Here is a 27,049-nt window from a genome sequence, read left to right on the forward strand (position 1 = left end):
TGGTGGGTATTCACTTCCTTCTGAGATAGAAACAGAGAGGGAGAAGCAGAGAGAGACGAAGGGAGAGAGAGATAGAGAGTTATAGAGAGAGAGAGAGAGAGAGGAGTACTTTAAGGAGAAGACTTTTATTCAGTTTTTTTTTATCAAGTCCAAAACCATCTGTCTGTCTGTCAACTCTTTCCAACTTCCCCAACCTGTCAGTAGATCTCAGCCTGAAGCCTGATGACTCCAGCTGAGATCTTTAAAAATGGGTCAGTAACTTCCTGCAACACCTGGTTACTGTAGTTCTTATAAACACGACTAAAAGAGGGTTTCCACTGAGGACTTTCTGAGGACTTTGGGAGAGACTGCTGCTTTGGAGGACTGGGCCGCTTGTGAGTGCTTTGGGACGGCGCCTGCTACTCGCTAAGAAGAGTAGGAACAAGTCTCCGAAAGACTCCAATAACACCAGAAAAAGTCACTAGATTTGTCGCTAGTCGCTTTTTTTAGAATGTTATGCTACACTACCATTTTATCTTTATTGTTGCTGTTGCTATTATTGCCCAATTGATGCTTGCCACACCTGCTTGTTTGTTTGTTTTAAACTAAATGGAAAAAACAATTAAAAAAAATTAATTCCAAAAAAATAAAAAATAAAAGCATGGAAATATATGTTATTATTAAAAATCTATAGACAGCGACAGATACCAATATAATATTTCTTATTCTTATTTATTAACTCTCTCTCTCTCTTTCACTCTCTTTCTCTATAAACCAGCGAACAGGTAGCTTTTGCTGCCAGCTTGCTGTTGCCATGGTAACTCACCACTCTGCCCCCCTTTAAAAAAAAAGTGAGAAAAGAAAAAGTGAGTGAAACTGTCGCCAGGAAGAAAAAGAAGAAGAAGAAGGGAGCAGCAGTAGGGATAAAATGCAGATTGAGGAGAGACGGGGGAGACGGAGGGATTCAGGATGAAAGAATAATGAATGAAGGATAATGAGAGAACATTTTGTCACCACTTCCCCCTCCTCCTCTTCCTCCCGCACTCTTTTCTCTCCGTTCTCTGCGCTTCTCGCTCCGGCAGTTTTCATGAATGACTGAAACACGTGAGGATGTGAAATCAGAGCAGACGTGTGTTCATGTCTAGTTCTTCAGAGGTCAATTCATAATGGCCCTAATAAGCTATTTTAAGGGAAAAAATGTAAAAAAAAAAGATAAACAATAGCTACTCAATAAAATTTGGGCAACAGATTGCATGCAATATTATTAATTAAATCTAACTACGTTACAAGTTGAGTTAATAACAACTTAACAGGAAGTGCCTGTCAATTAAAAATGGACTAATTCTATTGTGTTGGATTCATTCAAAATTCTCTTGATTTAATATTACATACACATAAAGATTATATTTAATGTGGTCAAAATAAGTAGATTCTATCTCAAACATTTTTATATTAAAGTTACTTAAAGAACTGCCTCAAAGGACATAAAGGACATATTTATATTTAATACATATTATCAAATATATTAAGTAAAATGAAATGACTACAGAGTTTGTGCCATTATTTTTGGTATTTCATAAATTACAGGCATCTAATTTGTTGGTTCCTGATCCTGTGCACAGTGTATAAGTGCAGGAAGACAAAAAGACTGTATCGCCACATGCATTTCTGTTTCTGTGTAATTGGGGGAAGGAAGGAGTATGAAGCACGAGAAGACATGGAGTTTTCCAAGTGTCATGAATATAGGGAAATAAATTAGGTCTCATGCTATACATCATGAACTATTTCCATCTTTGTAAAACCTCTCCTGCCCTCTCCTCTCAGCTCTGTGTAACCAGCCTGCAGTTCTGTCTGATTTTCAGTGAATATCTGTCACGTGACCACTTCAGTGTTGCTGAGAAGCAACATTTAATGTTTTTAACAGGATCTAGTTATTCCAAATGGTTTATTTTTTAAGACTTTTTAAATGGCACATGTAGAATAAAGTGATTTTGACAGAAATATCACAATTTTAAGCTTTGTTTCACTTCATTTTTGTAATGGAAACGTATGTAACCTATGATGCGGATGGTAAATGTGTATTTTTGGCGATATGTTTCAACCAACCTGAACACCCTTTTTCTTCAATTTCTTGTTCATTTTAATATCTAGACATTTTCTTGATAACAACCAAAATCATTATCAAGAAAAACGTGTAAAATGTCGAGATATCAGTTTTTAAATTCAATTCTTATGAGCTATTTTTGTTGTTAACATTATATTTATCCAAACAAATGTACCTTTAGTTGTACCAGGCATTACAATCAACATAGAAGAAAACAAGGGTGGTCAAATAATTTTTTCCATGACTGCATGTGAATGGTTGCCATAAGTCAGGGATGGGCAACTGGAGGCCCGGGGGCCGCATACGGCCCGCACCCTCACTTGAAGTGGCCCTCAGTACAACTACATGCAATCTTAAAAGTGCAGTGTAAAAATGCACAAAATTACTGCAAATTGCAATTAATGTTGGTCTGCTGTTCTTGCACTGATTAAAAAAAAGAAATCACAGTAAGTGGTTACTTTTTATTTACTTCAAACCTTTTGTATTCCTATTTATACTGTTATACATGCATTTGAGCATGAAATATGTTAAGTTACTGCACTGTTAACATATTTAAAATTACAGTTTCATCATATCTAGTTAAGTGCGCGGTCCTATATGTGTCAATGAAAAATTGAGAATTGAGAATTAAGTTGCCCATCCCTGCCTTAAGTGAACCTGAAGATAAGATATCATTTGGGAGGAAAAAGGCAGATTTTTTGACATCGAAACACAACTGTAGTCATTTTGGTGGGATATTACGGACGGCCTGTTAAAGTGAATAATATTATCTTTGGCTCTAAAATCGAGGATGAAACCAGCAACATCTGTGTTTCTGGATAGATTCTCCTCATCCACGCTCACAGCAGGCAGGGGAGCAGTGGAGCCAAGGCCATACTGAAGAGACATTATGATAAATGAATCATCATCTTGTCTCCCCGGTGAAGGCGGCTGATAGTTGAAATAGTGTCTATTATTTATGGCTGCAGGAGTAACACAAAGACTCCCAACCTGTGAATGGGAGCTCGGTGGACGACGAGGACGGACGCGCTCTGAAAGAAGCGACGTGACTAAAATGCACATGTGAATGTTACCTGTTTGTGGGCTGCAGAGATTGACACTTTTGCCTTGATGAAATGGGGATTAAAGAGAGTCCAGGAGGAAGTGGGTGAATGCATGACAGCGAGACAGGAAGTGGTATTTAGCCCCGCTCAATGGCTGAGTCATAGCTTAGTCTCTGCGGGGTGGACGCTTCAGCCCAAACACTCTTATTTATTCATGCACCGAGAGGTACCAGACGTTTAATGGCACTTGGTGAGCTAAATAGACAGATTGCCGGAAAAATAGAAGCAGGATGAATGACTTAGGTGAATAGACGAGTTGAAGAGATTTGTTTTTTTAACCCTTTAAAACCCAAATATAGAAAAACACACTCACAAAAAATGTTTTTAAACCATTCAGATGTTGTTTAACCCTTTATCAGGCAAAGAACTATATTTGGTAACTTCAGATAATATTTTGAGAAAAAAAGTCGCAAACTTGCTAGATTAAAGTGGCAAATCTACAAGAAAAAAAGTCACAGATTTAAGAGATTTAAAGTGGCAAATCTGTGCGAAAAAAGTCGCAGATTTACGAGAAAAAAGTGGGAAAAAAGCTACTTTTTTCTCCCAGATTCACCACTTTAACCCTTAATAGGGCACTCATTTTCAACCCTAGAGAATATTGAAGGATATTACATACTGCTAGAATGTGTAAAAAAAACATACAAAAATAATGTTTTGAGAAAAAAGTTTACGAGATTAAAGTGGCAAATCTACAAGAAAAAATGTGCAGATTTATGAGATTTAAAGTGTTTTCTCAGCTTGTCTACATATCATATATAAATAAAGTTATTACTGTCAATAAAACATGTGTATTTTCAGTAAATAGATGGACTCCAGAGGGTTAAAGACAGGTGGAGAAAAGAGAGACGCAGACAAACAAGTGCAGGGAATTTTAAAAAAGACTGTAAATTCTTGTTTTTCTCTCTCACTGATAGCATTAAATGACCATGATACCTCTGCCAGCGTTGGTGAGTTTCAATTAACTCAGTGATTTAATGATTATCCAGCCAGGAAATTAGATTTCTGGCTTCTTAAATTAATTTTTGTGCAATACAAATCACCTGTTGGAGTGTCACGACACTCACAGCCCTCTGAACTGATCATTAATTTGCTCATTTGGAGGTTAAAATACCTCAGACGTCTCATTTCCAGCATGTTTTATTGCACAGCGCGTTAGAATGACTTGTAGGAATGTAGTCAGTGAAATGCTGTGGAAATAATAGTCATATGTACCCTCGTATGGTATGTTTTCTTTAAAAGTTCACCATAAATACATTGTTAAACGTAGAAAGAAACAGGAATTATCGTCAGAATTTGATCTTTCCAACAGTTTCCTTGAATGTATCATGTTACAAAAGTTTCTGTTAAAAAAGTAACCAAAACAAAGCTTAAAATTGTGATATTTCTGTCAAAAATCACTTTTTATGTGTATATATTCTACATGTCTGATTCAAAATGTCGCCAAAATTATACCGTTTGTAGTAACTAGATCCTGTTAAAAACATTAAATTCTGCTCTGCAGAGACACTTTGAAGCCATGATTGATTCTGCTGAGACCAACGGTCACGTGACAAATATTTACAAAAAAAAATCTGTTTACACAGAACTGAGAGGAGAGGACTGGAAGAAGAGGTTGGAAAAATGTAAATAGTTCATTATGTATAACATGTGGAGACCCTTTTTTTTTTTTCAAATACCGGTGACACTTGTGAGCACTTGGAAAAGTGTTGTATATATATAAATTCAATTTTAACACAGAATTACCAAAAAAGACACAAAATTATTTAAAAAAAGACACAAAATGACAGAAAAAAACCTCAAAATTACTAAAAAAAATACACAAATTTTTTTTAAAAAGACACAAAATTATAAAAAAAAGACACAAAATTATAAAAAAAAAAGACACAGAATTGCCAAAAGAGCCACAAAATTATTATTTTTTAAAGACACAAAATTATTTAAAAAGACACACAATTATTAAAAAAAGACACAAAATTACAAAAAAAAAGTAATTTAAGGGACCTTCCACACACAAAACGGCAAAGTGCCATTCATATAAAACTCACATTAAACTTTCATATCAAGGTGGGGACCACAAAATATCGTCACGAGGGCCACAATTGGCCCGCGGGCCGCGAGTTTGAGACCCATGCTCTACAACAAAACTCAAGTTTTTGTTTCTCAAACTCTGTGTCTCTGATCTTTGTTCTGGAAAAATGTGGATAATAACAGTGCAGCTTCGACCTAAGTAGTTGTTATTTTTCTGCAAATGTTTAACGCGGGGATTATTGTCATGCCGAGTCTCTCTGCTCGGATCACTCTTTGGTGTCTCAGACAGCTCAAACATTTGTTACTCTGTGTTGTTTGATGCTTGGATGTATAATTCAGACACGGCACTGCAACAGGGACACGAGCAGAAACAAGATGGAGGGAGGATGGAGTCATGTGTGACTGCAAACCCCTGGAGAGGCAACAAGAAGACAGACAGGTGGACAGACAGATGGAGGGAGAGCTGGTGAATGTGTAGGAGGCAAGAAGACGGAGCCTCAGACGCTTTCTGTTGATTTTTACAGTTTGGAAAAGACACATTATTGAATTCTACAGCACAATGCTTTATTTACCAAGAAATAATACGCAGGAGATCCATATTTTTTCTGCGTTTTTAGCCTGGGAGACTTCAGAGAGTAATGTTCTGTAACTATGCCATTTCTGGTGCTCACATTGTCCTCGTAACACCTTAATTTCCGGCATTTATTTAAGTTTTTAATCTATCTTTAATAACACATAATCAGGACGTTTTCTGCCCTAACCTTATACAAGTAGTTTAATTTCATAGTCGTAAGGAATCTATGACCTTTTAATACTTTGTGCTGATAACAACCTACTCAACCTGCTAGCAGGCAGAGCTGATAACGCCCATTCAATCGTTTGGAAATATTTTAAAATGTATGTACTAGCACCCATTATTGATCCAATGCATTAGATCGTGCATTGCTCCTTTAACCCTCTGGGGTCTGAGCCTATTTGCCCTTTATGCACCACATAATATTTACTATACCCATGTCTGGTATTTGGTATTTTCTCAGCACAACTTCAACATGATCTGACTATTATTTTTCACTTTAACCCACTTTATTAACATATTCAGCCCAAAAATACACAAAAAACATGAAATCTGAAATAAAATTATACTATTTATGACAATAAAAACCACAAATATGCTCAATGAACTGTTTAAGACCTGAAAAATGTAAACATAGGTTACAAATATGAACATATGAAGGTAAAATTCTAATATAATAAAACTATTCATTAAAAAAATGACCATAAAAACATGTTTATTTATAGGAACCGTGTTAGATGACTAGACCCCTTTTTTCCATTTTTACAGAATGCAACGCCTGCCTCGTCCCATCCTACTTTTACACTTGAATAAATATTTTTGTACTATCAAATTAAATCGATCATATCTTTGGTTTTACATGACGTCGGAACGTCAAATAAAACACTGGAGAAAGTTTCAAGTCTGTAATTTGGAGTGAAGTCAACAGCATCGCTCCACGTGACCTCGTTTTTTTTGTTACGGCGCTTTAAAAAAAGCCACATTATCATAGACACCAGAGGATTAACTCAGTTTATTCTTGTACACTTTTCCATTGATTCAACTAAATTTTATTTACACTCACAGAGGAAAAGAAAATCCACTGAATGGCATCTTTTCTATTGTAGGAAGTGAATTTGAGCAGCAGACTGCATTTGCTACGACTGTCGCTATAAAACAAGGCTGATGGCTTAATAGAAGCCTGAGTGAATTATGCAGCCGGGTGAGAGACTGCACTGCATGTCATTGAGGTAATCAAGTGGGTACCTGCTGCCTCCGATGACTCATTGGATTACTGTCTGCTCAGACAAGACATCAGAAGGACACCAAGTACAACAGAACAGCAGGTTTCTCAGCAGCATCTGCCGTAAATCACTCCGGATTAAAAACTGACTGGAAAATGTGGAACATAAACATCTCGGTTTATGGTGACAGAAAAAAAAAACATTTGACTGTTCAAGCATGTAGTTACATCAGCTTAATGCACTCTTTGTCATCTACAGTGACATGTGCTTCTTTAACGGAGGAAAAACTTGTTGATTTGAACAAACTTAAGGCAACTTTGAGCATTAGTGGCTCAAAAAAAAACCTTCGACCCCTGCTAGATACATTAATAAGGTCTTGTTGATAGTAGGGGGGCCATTTACTTCACATGAAAAAGGAGGACACTTTGCATACAACGAAGCAGGTATTTGTTTGGTATGATCCGGTTTCAAGCAGAGTTGTACTCCAATTAGCTCGATGCTAGTCAGTGCTAGCATGTCTCTGATAGCTGCTTTGCCTTTGCTACTCACATCTACATCGCTTTGACATAATGTACAAAAATAATGAAACTCATCGTCTTACTTTTTGTAACAAACCTGGCATTTTCAGACTTTCAGTCGCTGAGAGCTTGATTGACAGCCTGGTGGTAGCAACTGGTTAGATTTTTGCAACGTTGTTTTGAGCGTATCTCTTAATCATTTGGGGTTGCTGTTGCTCCAGGCTTTTAACATAGCAAATTGTCACATTGCACTTCGCCCCAATGTGACAAAGGGCACCAAGTCCGAACCAAGGTCCGTGTTCTGTTGCATTGTCTACATTTGGTCCTGTTGGTTTTGATTTCACACTGCAAAAGGAATAACAGACTTTTTTACAGACAATTCTACTGGACACGTCATCTCCCTGTTTACTTCCGTGGCTCATTTTGTTTTGGTTACGCTGCGTTGTTAGGCCGGCCAGCGTCTGACGTCAGTGTTACTTCCTTAACGTGTTTACACAGATGGATCCAGCGAGCCACCTTTTACCTGTGCTAATACTTCTGCTGGTCTTTTGCTACCAGCAGTACCAGCTTAATGAGCAACACGTGAGAGTGCTTGGTATTCGCAAGATGAGCCTCCTCATCATGCGAAAACTGTATCGCCGTCGACAGGAGAGGAGGAGAAAACGGCACTGCTCTCTCATCCTCTCAGAAAACAAGTTGAAAGTCTCGTTACTTTCATGTGTTTTCTCCAGTTGGCTCTTTATGAAGTCGTCCGACCAGATTTCAGTCAGGCATCTAATCTCCTCATCTCCCCATGTACTGCCGCGGCTCATTTTGTCATATATTTTCTGCTAGGCTAATTGTGTTTTGCTGTAACAACTTCCTGTACCGTAATTCGAGAGCAGAAGAAGAAAAAAACTTCCTGTCATTGATACGAAGGTCCGAACTATAAAAAAAAGTTGGTATTACACTGCAAAAGGTTCGGACCTTGGTTCATTTGGTCCGGACCGAGACCACCTCTTTTAGTCGGACCAAACTTTGGTCCTTTGGTGCGGAGCGTGGTCCGCGGCACCTTTCACACCTGGAATTTGGGTTCGGATCAAACTGAAAAGTCCTAAAGCCCGGACCAAACGAGATAGGTGTGAAAGCGCCCTTAGAATGTATTTCTATTCATTCAAATGCAGAAGTTAAGTCCTTTCTTGGTCCATCTCCCACAAACCAGAGTAAGACAAGCTGGGTAATAAAATAAAATTTAATAAAAACATTAAATCATATTTGTCTCGACCACCTTAAAAGAAATGCTGCACTCTTTTAAGAATGACTTCAAATCAGGTGATGCTCACATAATTAATTCCTTCTCGACACGTCTACCTCTCAAGAGTCATAATCTAATACGTTATTGCCGGTAAACAACATGATTGGATTTATCGTTTTATTGAATATGCTCTGTGTCAAGCAAAATGACTCTCCACTTCCTCACTCTGACCCCCGATGTCGCTCTCTTTCTCCTACAGGTGAAGTGAGAGGAGGGAAATTCCACGGCGTCGACCTCCTCCAGCACTCCCCGTCCCCATCCCCCTCTCCAGGGGAGCCCTTCCCCCACCAGCCCCGCTCCCTGGAGCCCGTCACGGACACCTTCCACCAGAACCTCCCCCTGAGGAAGACACACTCTGACCTCGACACAGCCTTACCTGCAGGTGTGTGTGCGCCCTTTACGGGAAGCTTTCACCTCCTCCCATGTTTTACTTTTCTTCTTTTTTGCACTCCTGTGGTGCAGATCTCCAGGTCACCACAGAATGAAATACCTTACTCATTAACTACTAACCACAGTGTCAGCTGAAACTCTGTTGGTGTTTGAACCGGAGAAAACCCTCCGTTATACTGCACAAGGTGTTCGCAGGAGTTTAATTGACTCTAGCTGCAAAAATCTCTTTTCTTTGGATACCTTGGGAGCACGACAGCTAAATTTCAGTATTTTTTTAATTAAGTTTTTGGTTACACAAAGGTTAAATGATCAACGATTTCACCGTATTTTGTGAGAAACTATCAACTTTACCTGTATGCTGGTATCTGTGTTTTTTTCATTTTAATTTGTTTGATTATTTGGGGAATGTTTAGTGTATTCCTACTTGGCGTAATCCCTAAATATTTTGTGTCTTTTTTTGTCCTTTTGTCTCTTTTTTGTAATTTTGTGTCTTCTGTGTCTTTTTTATAGTCATTTTGTGTCTTTTTTTAGTCATATTGTTTCTTTTTTTAGTCTTTTTGTGTATTTGTTGGTCATTTTGTGTCTGTTGTGTCTTTTTTTGTCATTTTGTCTCTTTTTTGACTCTTTTTTTGTCATTTTGTGTCTTTTTTGTCTCTTTTTTGGTCATTTTGTGTCTGTTGTTGTGTCTTGTTTGGTCAATTTGTGTCTGTTGTGTCTTTTTTGGTCATTTTTGTAACTTTTTTTCTAGTCATTTTGTGTCTTTTTGTGTCTTTTTTTTTGTCATTTTGTGTCTTTTTTGGTCATTTTTGTGTCTTATTTTGACGTCATGAAGAAGTTGTGCTCCGGCGCTTTCGTGGACTCCAGAGGGTTAAAAGGGGTTACAGTGGCAATATTTTCTTCTTTCTGCCCTTCACCCGTCAAATTTTAAATTTAACAAAGGACAGAGATTAATGTTGGGTTAATCATTTCTTTCCTCTAATATTTTCCGGTAATCTGTTTTGCTCAGTGAAGAACGGTGTTGCCGGCAGCCAGGATCTTTTCATGGCTAATTGGTTTATTCACTGCAACAGGGACACTCGATCACAGTATATGAAGGGTTTGTATAAACAGTTTAACCTGGATAACGCCCTAATTGTGGACAGGCGAGAGAAAAAGCAGAACATCTAAACTAAGCATGTATCTGACATTTAAAAAAAGAAGATTTAAATGGATTTTGTGTTGTGTTTCTTTCATTTGTTCCGTGCCAATGATCCAGTCATTTTACAACCCTGTTTTCAATCCTGATTCAGTGCAGACAATAATGAACACTTTCCTGTTAACATATAATTAAATGCACATTCATGTGTTTTCGGAATAATCATCAAAATAAGAGGGAAAATTAACACAAATGCCCCCAAAAGTAGGAAAAACTAGTCTAAAAAACAGAAAAATGTTTCCCAAGAAGAAACTTTTTTCTTAATTCATGTAATAAAATGTCAAAATGACTGTTGCACCTGTGTAAACTGACCAAGATTACAGTTATTTATTAACATTGACCTTTATAATAAAGATCAGATAAAGTACATTTTTAGGGGATAAAAAAACAGCACATCTTCTTTCTTGTGTCCAAGTTGTTTCCATATTACGACTTAAAATTCATGAACCTCAAGACTGACTCCCCAACTGGCGAGATGGGACCACCCAAGAAGCATACAGTGCTTGCAAAGGATAATTAAATGCATGTTTATATTATATCTACAGTCTTCTGCAGCCAATCACAAAAGGGGTGAAATCACAGAAGAAACCAGAGACGAGTAGATAGTCATTGATTAATCCAAATTAATACATAAATGGGCCAACATTCATGTCTTGTAGTGTAGTGTAAATCCGAGTGCATGACCTGGCACAAGGTAAGATATCAGTTTATGGGAAAGGAAAAACTCATTGGACAAGTCAGCCTAGCATTTCCGAAGCGGATGCTCTGGTTGATATGATAACATTAGAATAGGAATCTGACCTCCCAAGTGTGCTCTTATATCAAAAGTAGAACAAAACAGGACAATTACAGGACAGTTGAACCTTAGTTACACAGAAATAGTGACGCACGAACCTGAAAACTAAAAAGAGAAACACAGGGTGTTGTCTCTTCAGTGTTGTTCTGACTTTTGGATTTGTCTATCATCATTGACATCTGAATCTGTTTTTGATACTTGCAAAATAAATCCCGCACAAGGCTGTAATTCGAATCTATTTGGTCGTCAAGTGTTTTTCTTTAAAGATTTTCTACAACAGTAGTAAAAAGAATGCAATGAATCCTGAAGGTTTATGGCCAAGCTCTGTAAAAGGATTTTTTGCTGACAATGTGCAGGATTCCTCAGGGTTTTATAAGTTAGCTGGCAACCAGAAAGCAAGTAGTTTATCTAGCGGACTTATTGCTGTTGAAGGAAGCAGGACGTCAACTTCATGCTGTCAAGGTTGATACACACTGTGGTTATCTTTCTATTTTTTAGGGGTTTTGTATCTGCTGTAAAGTGTTTTTAAAAGTGTCAGCTGTAGACAGAAGCTGTCAAGTGTTATTTCTTCCTGTGAGTTTGTCCTGTTCACTGTAGTGGTACTAAGTCTCCATCTCCCCCCTGTTCTCCCACAGAGCAGCGTGCCCCGGACCACATTCACCCAGGAACTATGGACCACTCGGGGGTGCTGTGTTCAAACACACCCTCCGCTTCCTGGAACGGACCTAAGGGCTCCACTTTTTCTCCCGGAGCGTGGAACGAGCCTTATAATTACAGCATGAACAAAGGACCGGCGGTTCCGCCCAAACAGCACAGCATCATCGGTAACGCAGGAGGAGGGCCGCAGGACGGGGTGATGTTGGTGAGCTCGGGACAGTCTGCAAGCTCACATTCCAGTTCCTTCACGTCTGTGACAAACCCTTCTGGGAGAGGAGGGAATACCATGCCGGGGATTTCACTGGCATCGGCGATGATGGGGAAGCGGAGCGAGACAGAAGGGGCTGCAGCTGATGGGGGAGGGGGAGTTGTGGAGGTGGGGAGAGGCCGGGAGAGGTCGGCACGCTCCATAGCAGCAGCGAACGCCTTCAAGTTCCGGGAGCGTTCCCTTTCTACGCCCACGGATTCTGGTTCCTTCTGCTTTACAGAAGGCCAACCAGATGGAAGCATCTTGCCTACAGGGAACGGGAATGGTATGGCAATAACAGACCACCAACAACCACATCATAACTTCCTGGGTTTGGGTGAGAACTATGCCCTCCTTTACCCAAGAGGGAGCTCCGAAGACAGCGCAAGTACAACAGACACAATCTCCGTCACAGCTTCAGACTACAGCGCAGATGGCCGATTGCGCCTCCGCTCCCGCTCCATCTCGCTCAAGAAATCCAAGCGCAAGCCACCACCTCCCGTGAGGAGCGTCTCTCTCATGAAGAACCTCGGGGAGGCCGAGGGGAGAATCCACCGTGAACGCAGTCTTTACCGGGATGGCCGGCCAAAGAGCCTGCACATCCCCAGGGACCACTTCCCAGACTTCCAGCCAGATTTTCTCCTCCCCAGCTCGTCCTCCAAACCCAGTGTTGTTGAGCGAGAGTTGGGCCATGGAGGGACTGATGGACCTCCGAGCCTGGAGGTCCAGGCACCAGACCGGGAGGGAGAGACAGAACTGAGCTTCCCAACTCATTGGCAGCTGGGAGAGTGGAAGAATGACCCTTACAGGTAAGAAATTGAACTATACTTTATGTTTGCAACTTAAGGGGCGGCTGTGGCTCAGTTGGTAGTGCGGGTCGCCCATTGATCGGTTGGTTGTTGGTTCGATCCCTGACCACAGCCTACATGTCGAAGTATCCTTGAGCAAGATACTGAACCCCAAATTGCTCCCGATGCTGCGTTCATCGGTGTGTGAATGAATTCCCAATGAATTTCCAATGGTGGCAGGTGGCACCATTTAGGGTAGCCTCTGCCACCAGTATGAATGTGTGTGTGAAGGGGTGAATGAGCGGAGTCTGTAGTGTAAAGCGATTTGAGTGGTCACAAAGCGACTAGAAAATTGCTATATAAGTGCAGGTCCATTTATCGCTTCTCAATCAGTCTACCTGCATGGTTATTTGCTTTCTCATTGGTTCTTGGTACCCCGCAGACTCGACTAGACTAGAAAAGCATTTAGTTCTCCTCTTCTTTTTTCTCCTCCAGGTCTCTTTCGGGCTCCAGCACAGCAACAGGTACCACAGTGATTGAATGTATGAAAGTCAGAGGCAGCTCAGAATCCCTGCTTGATTCTCCCTCCACCTCCAGAGCCACATCACCCTCGCAGCTCTCCATGGAAACTGACATCAAGGCATCTTCGCCCTTCAAACCCCCGGGACTTATGTCCCCGTCAAGTGGCTATTCGAGCCAGTCGGAGACTCCCACTCCAACTGTTCCACCCAGTCACACAGCAGGTCCGGGGACAACAGGAACATTGGGGTGCAAGTTGCGTCCGAAGATCCCAGAAAGGAAGTCCTCACTACCATCTCCTAAAGACCCAGCTGCGAGGTCTAGGTTGTCCTTTGAGATGCCTGGGAATGCACATCTGGAATTGTCATCTATCAAGCCAAAGCAAAAGGCCAGTAGACGACATTCTGACACCTCGACGGCGGCAAAACCTGGAAAAATAAGCCCGAGCTCCTCACAGGCCTTGCCTATGGTTACCCAGAATGAGCTAAAGACTATTCGGCTTCGCGCCGTCTCTCGTGGTGACTTGGAGGACTGCCCTGATGGGGCGTCTGACACCATTGAAGAAGAACAGCATGGCCGAGACTTAGGTGAGGACCCTAGCCCACCACCCACCCTACCAAAACCCAAACCACCTGTCGCTATCAAGCCCCCATTGCCAAAACGGCCTATAAACCTCCTCCTCAAGTCTCCTTCCCCCTCTTCCACATCCCCCCAAGCCCTCGACTCACCTCCTGGCTCACCTGTGGACCGGCCTGTGCCCCTAGGCAACATCTACAAAGTCATGAGAAAACCCAAACCCAAAAAACCTCCACCACAGGCATCAAGTCCCTCTGCTCTCCCAGATTCTACCACCATTCCTCAAACTGCCTACGATCATCCATTCCTCCCACACTCCCACTCCCTCTTTGATCTCCCTCCCCTTCCGGACCCCCAGCCGCTTCTGGAAGACCCAGCGATGGAGCCTGAATTTGAAGCCGAACCAGAGATCTGTCTTGGTTCTGGGGACGGAGGCTCTCTCCCCTCTCCCTGCAGTAACCAGGAGGCCCCGGAGCTCCAGGACAAGAGCAAGACTCTCCCCTCAAGGATGACAATCTCCTCTCTGACAGAGCTGTCGGACAAAAAGAAACCCAAGGTAAGGAAGACATGTCTCCAAAAGATGCTTTATTTAACCCTTTGATGCACAACATGGGTCTAAAGTGACCCGACAGAGTTTTTATGTTCTATATCTTTGCAATAAATTATTTTCATCATTCAGTATTCCAGGTTTTCCTCAATTAGTTTGTTTTTGATCATCATACATCCGAATTTTATGTTTTCCTTTATTCATTTTTTAACAAAATCCCTTTTTGTGTCACAACTCTTCTAATGCACAACATGAGTGAAAAAAGACCCATATCCATTTTTTAGTGAAGTAGCTTGCTAAGCTAACGTATTGGCTAAGTAGTTAGCTATGTAATAATACAAAAACTTTTGTTAGTATGAGAGGCAAAATGGAAATAATGATCTGTTGTTATCAAAAACAATATATTTAAAGAAAACTTGGAATATTCAATCATAAAATAAGTTGATATCAAAAGATAGAGCACAGAAACACACAGCAGCATTAAATAACATGGGAAATGAATGAGGGTCATTTTTGACCCATGTTGTGCATTAGGAGGGGTTAAAATATGTTGTTCATCAAAGAGTTACGATTGTCCCTGTGGTAAGGGTCAAGTGGCCTTATTTCAAAGTAATTGTACCCATGTCCCATGAATTAATTAAGTACTTTAAATTCTTGTTCCTTTTCAGGTTCCCCCTCCAGTCCCCAAGAAGCCAAATGTCCTCCTCCTTCCCTCATCAGTCCACTCCTCCAGTAATGGCAGCACAGACCGTCAGACCCCACAGGCCGACAGCCCCGTGGGCCTTCGCTCTCCAGTTGGAGCATTCCCACCAGAAGAGCTTCCCGGTTATCCAATCGTTCCCGACATGCTGGAGCAAGATGAGAACCACTTGGGGACAGACGAGGAGAGTTCAAAAGAGTCGTCACTTCAGTCATCTCTGCAGGATTCCTCCCTCACAGAGCTGGGAGAGAAAATGGCCAGCTCTGGGATCGGGGCAGGTAGGAGAAGGCTCCACTAATTTGTTCCTCCAACTTTACTTTAAGAATGGAAAAAAAAACATTTTAAATGAGTACCCCTTCAGAAATTCAAACTTTTGGGAAGCATATTCTTACCCTGTAGGCTTGATGAGGGTTTGTAGCTTGGTTCTTTGTGGAGGACAGCAATTAAAATGGATTCCAATGCTGACCCAGTTTCACAGTGAAATGAAAGGATCAAAATATCCATAGAAACTCAAACCAGTCAAGCACATTTTTTCTGCAAACCATCTGTATGCTCAGTGTGATCCAAACACTCACATTCATGCCAGAATATGCCTAACAGCTTCTGTTTGTTACTAGCAATAACAGCTGTTTACTTTTGTATTTGTGTAGTATAAAATATAAGTGTACTTTTTCAGTGAGCTATTCATCAATAACAAATAATTTGATAACTTTGTCTATGCAATTCTTAAAAATTATTTTAGATACTGTTCATGAAGGGGCAGGGTTTTTTTAAGCAGTGTTCCTTATTTATTTAAATTGAAATAATCCCAAACAAATTAACACATCGAGGCATCAGTGGACCAACAACTCCTGTGCTCTGTGAAGTAAAATTGCTGTTATTGTCAAAGGAATCTGGTGGTGTGGGAGAGGATAATAGCTACTGAAGTGGATTTTAGCCACCTAAAAGAGATTAATTTAACTATATTTAGAATACTTTCAACCCTTTACCTTGCCATCAGAAAGCCCTTTATGACGGGGAGCTGAAGCCATTATCAATACTTTTCACTTGTCACAGCCACAGACTCCATTGACGAAAACAGCAATTTCTCCCCTCTCAGAACTCAGAAGTAGCTGGTCTAACGTTATTGCCACCTTGTTCGGTTAGTTTGTTTGTTATTATGTGACTTTCTGATCTAAACTAACGTGTCCCCCACAGCAGTATACTGTGTGCTGTGATTTCCAAACTTTTCCATTTCATAAACCTTGAAAAGAGCCTAAATTATCTTTGTTAGCTTGAATTTCGAAGCCATTTGCAATTAATGAATCCTCCCATACATGCAGAATCTTCTAACACACATTAGCTAATAAATACTGTTTGGTCTCAATCAGAAGCTGTGGAACTCCAAACCTTTTCCTTGTAATTTCATGTGCATGTGTTTAATGAGCCTGTGTGAGCTGCTACATTTGATTAGCATCCTTCCCTGCTGTGTTTGGTGCTTAACCTTCTGATTTTGCCAGAGATTTTCTCAGGTTTTGAAGCAAAACAAAGCCCATTGATTTGAAATTGGTCCAAATCAAAACACAAGCTGGTTCCCACTGTTTGTAACAGTAAAGATGACATTTATCATTTTTATCTAATTATTATTATCTGATTCTGTATGTCACTGAGCCAGTTGCCAGATTTACTTTAATTGCAAGATATGTATGATGAATGTTGGATGTGGAAAAATAACCACAAACAGATGATGTCTTGAATTAACAAAAAAACATTTAATATAATGTCTTGATATGATTTTGCTGTCTTCAGATGACTCTGCGGCCAATGAGAAGACGGTACTCCACATCGCAGAGGAAACAGATGACGACCTGTTGGCCAGCACACCCTCAACACACACCACCGAAGACCTGTTCACTATAATTCACAGGTTTGAACTTGCGCACATATGCAACCAAAACACATTCAGTATATATGTATACTCACCGGCCACTTCATTAGCTGCATGTTACAAGAACTTTGGATAATAGCAGGTGAAATAGTAACATACATCCATCCATCCATCCATTTTCCTCCGCTTATCCGGGGGCCGGGTCGTGGGGGCAGCAGGCTAAGCAGGGCACTCCAGACGTCCCTCTCCCCAACCACAACGTCCAGCTCCTCCTGGGGGACCCCGAGGCGTTCCCAGAGATATAATCCCTCCACCGTGTTCTGGGCCTTCCCCGGGACCTCCTACCAGTTCAACCGTGCAAATTAAATTTGGTGTTTAACGATGCTCAATTGTGCTAAAGTGTGCCAAAAAAACATCCTTGACATCGTGACTTCACCACCAGCCTGAACCATTGATACAAGGCAGGATGGATCCACACTTGCATATTGTTTATACCAAATTCTGACCCGAACATGTGAATGTTGCAGCAGACATCGAGACTCATCAGACCAGGCAACGTTTTAACAAGTTTCCTGTTCTTAGCTGACAGAAGTGGCCCACACGGTGTGGTCTTCTGCTGCTGTAGCCCATCTGCTTCAAGGTTGGACGTGTTGTGCGTTCAGAGATGCTCTTCTGCAGACCTTGGTTGTAACGAGTGGTTATTTGAGTTACTGTTGCCTTTCTATCATCTCCAACCAGTCTTTCTCACCAGTATTACTCTTTTCGGACCATTCTCTGTAAACCCTAGTGATGGTTGTATGAAAATCCCAGTAGATCAGCAGTTTGTGAAATATTCAGACCCTCAACCATGCCACATTCAAAGCCACTTAAATCACCTTTCTTCCTCATTCTGATGCTCGTTTTGAACTTCAGCAGCTCGTCTTCACCATGTCTACAAGCCTGAATGCATTGAGTTGCACCCATGTGATTGGCTGATTAGATACTTGTGTTAATGAGCTGTTGAACAGGTGTTACTAATGGAGTGGCTGGTGAGCGTACTTGCAAAGTAGCTGTCTAAAAAACTTCCATTTTGAAATATATGCGTGCAGTTGAACAGGTGTATGTAATAAAGTGGATGGTGAGTCTATAAATACCATTTATAAACAACTATATTACAGGAGAAAGCTTTAAAAAAGGCATTATGAACATATTCTCACTGCATAGATGGTTTCAGCTCTCCTGTCGGCTTATTTTAACCAGAGCATGTGACGAAAGGCGCATTGTCTTGTTGAAAAGGTGTGAGGCGGACAGAGCATGAGGTTCCCTGGCAACGGCTATGCATACAGTGTGTTACTGCATGACCAGCAGGTCTTTTTTTGTCCTTTCTCAGAATCTCTCTCTCACACACACGCACACACATACACGGAATCACAGGAAGCTAGTCTCTAAGCAACAAGTGTTCATGATTTTACCTTGCATGATGGTGAAAATAGCTCAAAAGGCAGCGAAAGAGAAAAGATGAGGAGGGGGAAGAGGGAGAACAGGAGTCAGTGTGTTCATCTCTGACAAGAAAGGATGGAGTCCCTTCTGTAGTTACACGCTTCAGATTTTTTTTATTCTCTAAAAGGAGATATGTCAATCTCAGTGTGATTCATCGGGCTGGAGGAGTAAATCTGAAGTTGTGAATTGAAACAGCCGCAAATGTTGTGGAGATTAAATTTCCTTCTTCATCTTTGCTTATAATCTTTTCTTCTGTTCGTCCAGGTCCAAGCGGAAGGTTCTAGGTCGTAAAGAACCAACGGACTCCTTCGGCAGCCGCCAGAGCCTGGTGTCCCCGGTAAAGCACAGCACCAGCGGCAGCGATCTCCGAAATCTGACGTTGGGCAGCAGTCAGAGGTCGAGCTCCCGCAACGAGAACTTCATGGCCCTGCTCCAGAAGAAAGGCAGCAAGTCTTCCAGCGGAGGAGCCAGAGTCTCCGCTATGGAGCTTCTCAAAAGCACAAACCCTCTGGCACGACGGGTCACAGAGTTTTCAACCTCGCCAGCGACCGGCGAGGGCGGAGACGCAACATCCGGGAATGGCAAACCCAACGACCAATGAACGGAAGTATTCCTAACGGATGTTAACCAGGTCCGTTTGCTGTTGACAAAGCTACCAACCAATTCTACAATGTGCCGCCCAATGCAGATGGGGCCTTCTGACTAACATGTCCAACCGGATCGCTCCAACTACTGATTGACCATTTGCACCGTCCAATCAAATTGGAGCACATTTTTTGGACAAAATGGTCCCTCCCATGGTTGAAGCGCTATTGTTCCCCGTCAAACCGGTCCCTCTAGGAAAGTGAGAAATCTACGGAGAGCAAAGTTTGTTCTCACTCTATTTGCAATGAAAGGCGGACTGCACCATGTCTTCTTCTTCATTGGGGATATGCTCCGTGTTGAGGCTTGATGCATGGACGGATGGGTGGAGTCGACGCTAGGAATATAAGGATATACAAGTGGATATCTTTGCTCCTGGCTCCTTCTGGATGAAGACACAAACAATCCCTGACAATGGTCAATGAATACGAATCTGTAACCAGTCATACCGATCCACAAGGATACCACAGAGGAATCAAATGAATCCAAGAAATAAACAGAGTAGAAAACAGAAGATGTGAGACTTCCAAATGATTCGGTTCAACCCAAACCCTCCAACCAGTAGCGCTACAGCACCAACACCTGTAGACCTACATGGATTGAAGGGTGAATTATTAAAGGTGTTGTGAAGCACCCAGAGAAAGCAAAACATGCCCAGAAACTTGGGCATCTTCTCCTTCTTCTCCATGGTTAAATGCAAAACCATAGCAGGCATCAGCTTTTTCAGAACATTCTGATTTGAGCGGATGAAGCGGGATTTACAACCACATGGGGGCTTTTTGCCACCAAAGATGAGGCATGAGCATGTCACAGATTTTGTTGCTCATGCTACGAACATGAACCTTCACAAAACATTCCACAGAAGCACCCAGCAAACCCAGAGCGACATTTTGGAAATGTAAGCACTTTTTCGTTTTCCTTGGAGGTCGTTTTAAAGGCGCAGCCTTTGCGCCGCTGCTTTTTTTTCCCCTGAAGACTCATCAATCATTATTTTTTTGTTTAGATTTTATGTCTTATATTTTTTCCTACATATGCTAGATGGCCATATACTGTACATGTTTCATCGGACTGTACTGTATGTATCATGTACAAAGATAAATGTAACGCATCTATCAACGGATATCATTTGCGGACTAAAAATAGTGTACAGAGCAGCGAGCAGCTTGGACTACAAACTGCCCACACGATGGAGGGAAAACACACACACGAACTAATGAGTAACGCCATGGAAGACAAACAGACCAGAACAGTGTGTGTGTGTGCGCTGATGAAATCTTGCCTGTGGAGTTTCTGTACGGAGAGTATGAAGCAGGCCTGGTTATTAAACAGGGTTTTTATTCATTTTGGTCTCTGGTGACGGGACCAAAAGGACTGTTAAAAACTACAAACAGACCAGAGGGGACCTAGCGGTGTGTATGTGTGTGTGTACATGTGTGTGTGTGTGTGTTCATGTGCGTGTATAGAGGGAAGTGCGGAGAACAAAACGGAGAAGAAAGAAAGAGAGAGAGTGCACGTACATGCCTGTTTATGTGTTGTGTCCTCACTACGCGTGCATATTTGTGTGTGAATGTGTGTGCGTGTGTGTGTGTGTGTGCATCGTCACCCTGCACTCCCACCCCACCCCAATAATCTTTTCTTGGGTTAGGATTAGCTCCCCCCCCCCCCCCCCCCCACCCCCCCCTACGCCCACACATTACGGAACCACAAGGATTCCGGAACCCAAAGGAAACGTGGAACCAATAGGATTCCGGAATCAAGAGGGATGCCAGAACCAATGAATTACAAGGGGGGGGGGGGGAGGATTCCGGAATCCAAAAGGATTCTGGAATGACAGATGGCAGAGTTTGGAGTTCTAGAACGAGGTGATGTTAGAACCCCGGTCACTACGTCTGCAGCGCCGCAGAGTGACGCTACAGGAATAGTTTGTTTTGCCTTCCTTTTTGTTCACACTCCTTCCTTTTCCTCTCCTCCGCCTTTCATCGCTGCTGGAGCACACACTCCATCTGTCTCTCCACATATAGCATCCTAACCTCTCTTCTTCTGGCACATACAGTAGCACACACTCTCCTTCTTCGCCTACAGACTGCAACCTCTTTCCGTTTCTACACGTAGCACCGCCTTTCTATCCTTTATCCTCTATCCCCTTCCTCTTTTAACCTTCTCTCCATCCTCTCCCTGACCCTCCCCCATTCTCCGTTCACCTTCCCATCTCTCTCTCTCTCTCTCTCTCTCTCTTTTCCTCCCTTCCACCTCTCTGCATTCAGTCTATGCATCTGAGCTAGGCAGACGACACGACACCGGATGAATGTCAATGAATGACTGTTAAGAAAATAGACGCTGTGCTTGGTTTGAGAGTGCAAAAAAAACAAACAAACCCATCTTTCTATCAACGCTTAATCTGCCTTCTCTCTTTCTTGCTCTCTGAGTTTTTATACTTTTTCTTTACCTTACGTTTGAGTATCCATGTAACATGGATTTAACATGGACGAATGGATTGATAGATTCTGTGCACAAACACGGAAACAGGCAGGGTTTGAATGTGTTTTTTTGCAAAAAGGACCTTTTGCTTTTTGGACTGTGAACGAAAGACCCTGTGGTATTTGACCCCTGACCCCCTCGGTTCTGGATCACCGTGTGGACGGTCTGAGGATTTTGGATTAGCAGAGGTTCAGCTCTAACACCTGACTTATCCCCTGCATGGATGGACCGTGTGGAGGGAGGAGGGAACCAGTTGGCAAACTAACCCTCGGTGCTATTGAGTCAGAGCTCCCCCTAGTGGATGGAAAAGGAGAAACCAACCACACATAACAACAGGAGAGTAAAAATACAAAAAACTCCTTCACACACATCTCTCTTACCTACAACAGTCCTTCAGGTATTCCATCATCCTGAGAAAAAAGATTTTAAAGATGCATAAATTATCACCATTTATGATGACTAGTCAAGTGACGCTTGTTTTAAATATTTAGTGAATGAAAAAAGATAAACCTATAAAACTCTGTGTTTGTTTGCCTTGTATACTGAATTATGGGCGTGTTGCTGCAGCGCCTACTGTGTTTTTTTATTTTATTATTTTTATTATAATTTCAGCTGCCTTGGTAGTGCACACACAAACACAACCTTTGTAAAAAAAAAAATCTGGCCAAAATAACCCTGCAGGTGTAAAAGGGAGCATTTTGGGTTATTCCTAATCAGAGGTGAGGAAAAGTTTGGGAATTTGGTGCCTGAAGTGACTCAGATATCTTACCGAACAAATATTTGCCCAAATCTGCATTCATGTACAGGTATGCAGAATATTTCCCCCCTTTAGAGCAATATCCCTCACAGATCTGAGATCAGATAAGTGAAGGAATGGGGATCAAAAAATACAACCGATTTCTGTTTCCATATTTTGACAAAAGAGAGATACGAGCATGGTGTTAGGAGAAAGAGGATGTGTTGTTGTTTCAGCACAATAATACCAAGAACAGTTATAGTGTGGTGTGTAGACACATTACACATCCAAAAATGGGGGTGTAAAAGATAAAAAACCACAGTGTTGTTTACTTCCTGTGGAGACAGATGGAATATATCTTCAACATGGCACATTTGGTTGGATGGTCTTTAATAGGAAAGAAAGCAGAGGTACAGAGAAACATATGGGTACACTGGTATAAAGAGGGTGCTATCCCTTTTGTAGGGATACAATCATTTATTAATATCGAGTGCTGCATGGATCAGCCAACCTGGAAGTTGGCATCATTCTGGTTACGTCGACTCTGTGGTGAACAAAAGTTTATGTTTAGTTTAAGTAACAGCGTTACTTAATTCAAATACAAAATGTGACAGTTTAACCCCCCACATCCCCACCATTGAAAAGTATTTTTTCTTTAAGAGGTCATCAAAAATACACTGTTTATCATAGAGAGAAACTGGAAAAATAGTCATTATCATCAGGATTTGAATTTTTCGACAGTCCTTGAACAGATCATCGGTTAGGAAAGTTTCCTTTAGAAAAAGTAACTAAAACGAAGCTTAAATTGTGATATTTCTGTCAAAATAACAGTTTAACATTGAAAGAAACTGTAAAAACAGTCATTATTGTTGAAATTTGAACTTTCTGACAGTCCTTGAATGGATCAAACGTTCCCGTTAGAAAAAGTAACCAAAATGAAGCTTAAAATTGTGATATTTCTGTCAAAATCACTTTATTCTACATGTCTCATTTAAAACTTTGCCAAAAATAAACCGTTTGTGATAACTAGATCCTGTTAAAAACATTAAATTCTGCTCCTCAGAGACACTGTGAAGACATGATTGATTCTGCTGAGACGAACGGTCACATGACAAATATTCACTGAAAATCTGTTTACACAGAGCTGAGAGGAGAGGACAGGAGAGGCTGTAAAAATGCTAGTTCAATATGTATAGCATGTGGAGACACAATTTTCCCCCCGATATCCGTGACACTTGGAATAGTGTCCAATTTTTAAAATATAATTTATCAGAGAAATTCAACTTAAGTTTTTTCTTTTTATGATTTATGTAAGAACTATTTTGCACAAAAGATATCAGCATAATTGCGATGACTCCATAGAGGTACAGAACTTGTATAGGGAATTACAAGGCCACAGTAAGTAAATGTAAAAGGCCAAACAATGTTGGGGGTTCAGAGGGTTTTAAGACATGTGAAAGCTGCAGAATTCATAAGTGGGGTATCGTAGAACAAGACAAGAACATATTTTAAGCTTGTGGTAACCACAGACCTTATTTTTTTAATCTAACCGAAAATGTATTGACTTCAAGACGTGGTGACCAGAAATACAACAACTAATTTCCAGGTTATAGGACTTGTCCTGCAGCACTCTACTGAAAGAATATGTACGTTTTTACAGTTTTTCAGCGACAGAGTTTCCCCAGAGGCAGAAATTATCTCATTGGTTGGGTTGTTGCCAACTTGGTGCCATATTTTTGAATGATTTTTTAGGTCTAAAAAACAAATAACTCACTGACAATGGCTAATGAGAATATTTTTGCCTAAAGAGCAGCTCTGTTGCCAAGAAAACGAAATTACCAATCTCTAAAATACGTTGACGACAAATTATATTGAAAGTGACATTTATATAAAAGAGAGCTGACAGTAGAAATATATTGAATATTAATCCATTATCCCTTCTTTAGGAGCGGAGGAGAGAGGAAGGAGGGGAAATGAGGGTTGTGGAGCAAAAGGTTTGATTCTGCTGAATGTGGGGATTACCACGCTGAAATTTACACACACTCCATCATCTTTCCTTCACCTCCCCTCTCCTCTTCTTCTTCTCCTCAGCTGTCGTGTGACTCAGACGACTAATCACGTTAAAAGCTTTTTCCCTCTCTCTTACTCTCTCGTTTGCTTCCTCTGACTGATAAAAGCTACGGTGGAAAGCAAGGAAAGTACAGAGCGCCGCAATCGCTCGTTAATTAATTTGTTTTCATTTTTACAGTCGGTCTCCGCTGAACAGCCACACAGCAACACTGCAAAAAAATAAAAGTTGGCTGAACTCAAAATTTCAAGGCAACAAACTTCTATAAAATTTTAAGTTGGACAATTTAACTAAATATTTTCAGTTTTGTTTTTGAGTCTGCTCAACTCAACAATGTGCTGAATTGGCACGACTGTAACGCCGCTATGAAATGTCAGCTAATATTGCGACCACAATTTTGAGTTAGCATTGATATACTAATGGCTACTCTTGTAGCTGTAACAAGCAGCGCGGCTAGCAACAGTTAGCCGCTAGCGTCAGTTAGCCGCTAGCTTTCGCTAATGACCGAATTCGAAAGAAATAAGAGTTAGCAGAACTATTGTCCCTTGTTGTGAACCCCAACTTAAAGATATACGTAACAACAACTCACCAACTTGTTTTTGAGCAGACAACTGGCATCCTTTGTTGTGATAACTTACATTATTGCCCTAAATGTCAATCATTTATATTTCCAAGTTTTACCAACTTAAATCACTGTTTTAGGCCAAAAAATACAAGTTGGCTTTTTTGCAGTGAATCTGTTGCTCATAGACAAATAAAAGTTGCATGGACCAAGTTAAGTTGGAGACTTTGAGTTCAGCCAAGGATCATTTTCTTTAACCCATAAGAACCTATGGTGACACGCGTGTAACAAACACTTTAAATGTTCTATAATCTCCCATATACAGCTTTATGCTTCACCTTAATTTATTAAGTCTCTTAACAAGATTGTTTGACTGTTTGACTTCAACAAGAAGTGACTTCTCCAAAATATGTATGTGACTGGAAACAGAAATGTGAAAAAGTAGCTAATTTCAAAAAGCTTATTTTTTTGTTACGAGGCTAAGTTTAAACCCATTTCACAATTCTAATCCGTCAATAGGGTGTCCTGTATTGCATTTAACCTGTTTTGACCATATTTCCTGAACAAATTAATATAAAACAAGATACAAAAATATTGTTGTGACGTATACGTCACATCGGGCTTTTAACTTAACAATCAAAATCCTGATGTGATGTATTTGTGAAAATAACAAAAATGGTAATAAACCACTCAATTATTTTCACTGTTTAAATAATTTTAAATTAATATATGCTCTGCTGTTCAATTTAAAGTGCATTTGACCAAATATAAACAAAAAAAAATCCAATCCTGTCACAATTTTTATATATGTTGTGGAGATGCAAAGAAAAAGGCAAATTTGTGTTTCTGTAAGCAGAAAAGGTGTCCAGTTTATTTATTTTAAAATAAGAAATATCATAAACATAAATTCCATAAAGGCCCAATGTAACAATATATGTCACATCACAGATCTTTGACATTCAGGGGTAGAATTTAAAAAATAGAAAAAAACATCATAAATGTGTTCTATGTGGTCCACTTGGTCTGTGGTATATCCACCATGATTTTCCTTCAAGGATAAATAGGTCTGTGTTCTTATGGGTTAAAGACGACAGAAAGATTAATCTGAATAACAAAGTTTGTGTGATTAATAGCTGTTTGCTGAGAATAATTGATAAAGCCACTAAGAAGAAAACAAATGCCAGACGAGCGTAAACAAATCAAACTTCCCTTCAGACTTCAGGCTCCAGAACAAAGTCAACCACAAGTCCTTGCAAAGGATTTACACAGATAATCTGCCACAGACAAAAATAGCTATTACAGCTGTTGATTTTTTTAAATTAATAAATGCGGTGCAATCTTTATGAGAGAGTGAAAGAGGGTGAAAAAGAGAAAGAGGGGTAATGGTTGCAGATTTGGGCCAAGGAGTATCGTGCATTTGTTTTTTTAGGCGTGCCAGAAGGGGGGCGGGGTTTACAGTGTTTGGATATTTCAGGGGTACTATTGGAGTCGGCACGCTGCCAATCAAACAAACTGACGTCCTTCGCCAGTAAACTCCACCCTCTTGCCACACTAAGAGAAATAAAACCCCAATCGTACCCCCAGTTAGGGGCTGTACAGTACAGGCAGCTTATAAAGCAACATGGTCTCACAGGAATCTGTGAAATAGCCACGGATTCGCTTAACTCAAAATCCGTGGAATAGCCACGGAATCACTCAAATTTCCGTGAAACTGACACGGATTTCGCTACAATGCAAGTTAATGAGTCATATCCCGTGGCTATTCCAACATACAAAGTGATTATGTACATTCACTGAGTGAATATTTAGGAAATAAAACATATATTTCTTGCAAGAAATGTGATCAAAATCCATTTTTATGCAGAAACTAAGTCAAAATATTGATTTTTTCAATAAAAATGAGAGAACTGTCCGCCATGTTTTTTGTTCTGACTGCCGGGACCTTGAAAGTCACGTGACTTGGAACAAACCAATAGGAA

At 40.7% G+C, this 27,049-nt stretch overlaps 1 protein-coding gene across 1 annotated transcript in view; it reads left to right on the forward strand.

Annotated features, from left to right (window-relative positions):
* The window catches only part of nhsl2 (NHS-like 2), a 183,925-nt gene extending 163,040 nt beyond the window's left edge, over positions 1-20,885 (forward strand). The window contains exons 12-17 of the mRNA XM_059354398.1: positions 9,023-9,205; positions 11,840-12,917; positions 13,392-14,547; positions 15,207-15,516; positions 17,027-17,144; positions 18,849-20,885. Coding sequence (XP_059210381.1) covers positions 9,023-9,205; positions 11,840-12,917; positions 13,392-14,547; positions 15,207-15,516; positions 17,027-17,144; positions 18,849-19,185 — 3,182 coding nt within the window. The 3' untranslated portion in view covers positions 19,186-20,885. The remainder of the gene's footprint in view (positions 1-9,022; positions 9,206-11,839; positions 12,918-13,391; positions 14,548-15,206; positions 15,517-17,026; positions 17,145-18,848) is intronic.
* The last annotated feature ends 6,164 nt before the right edge of the window (positions 20,886-27,049 follow it).

The sequence above is a fragment of the Centropristis striata genome, chromosome 17, assembly GCF_030273125.1.
Source record: "Centropristis striata isolate RG_2023a ecotype Rhode Island chromosome 17, C.striata_1.0, whole genome shotgun sequence".
Lineage (NCBI taxonomy): Eukaryota > Metazoa > Chordata > Actinopteri > Perciformes > Serranidae > Centropristis > Centropristis striata.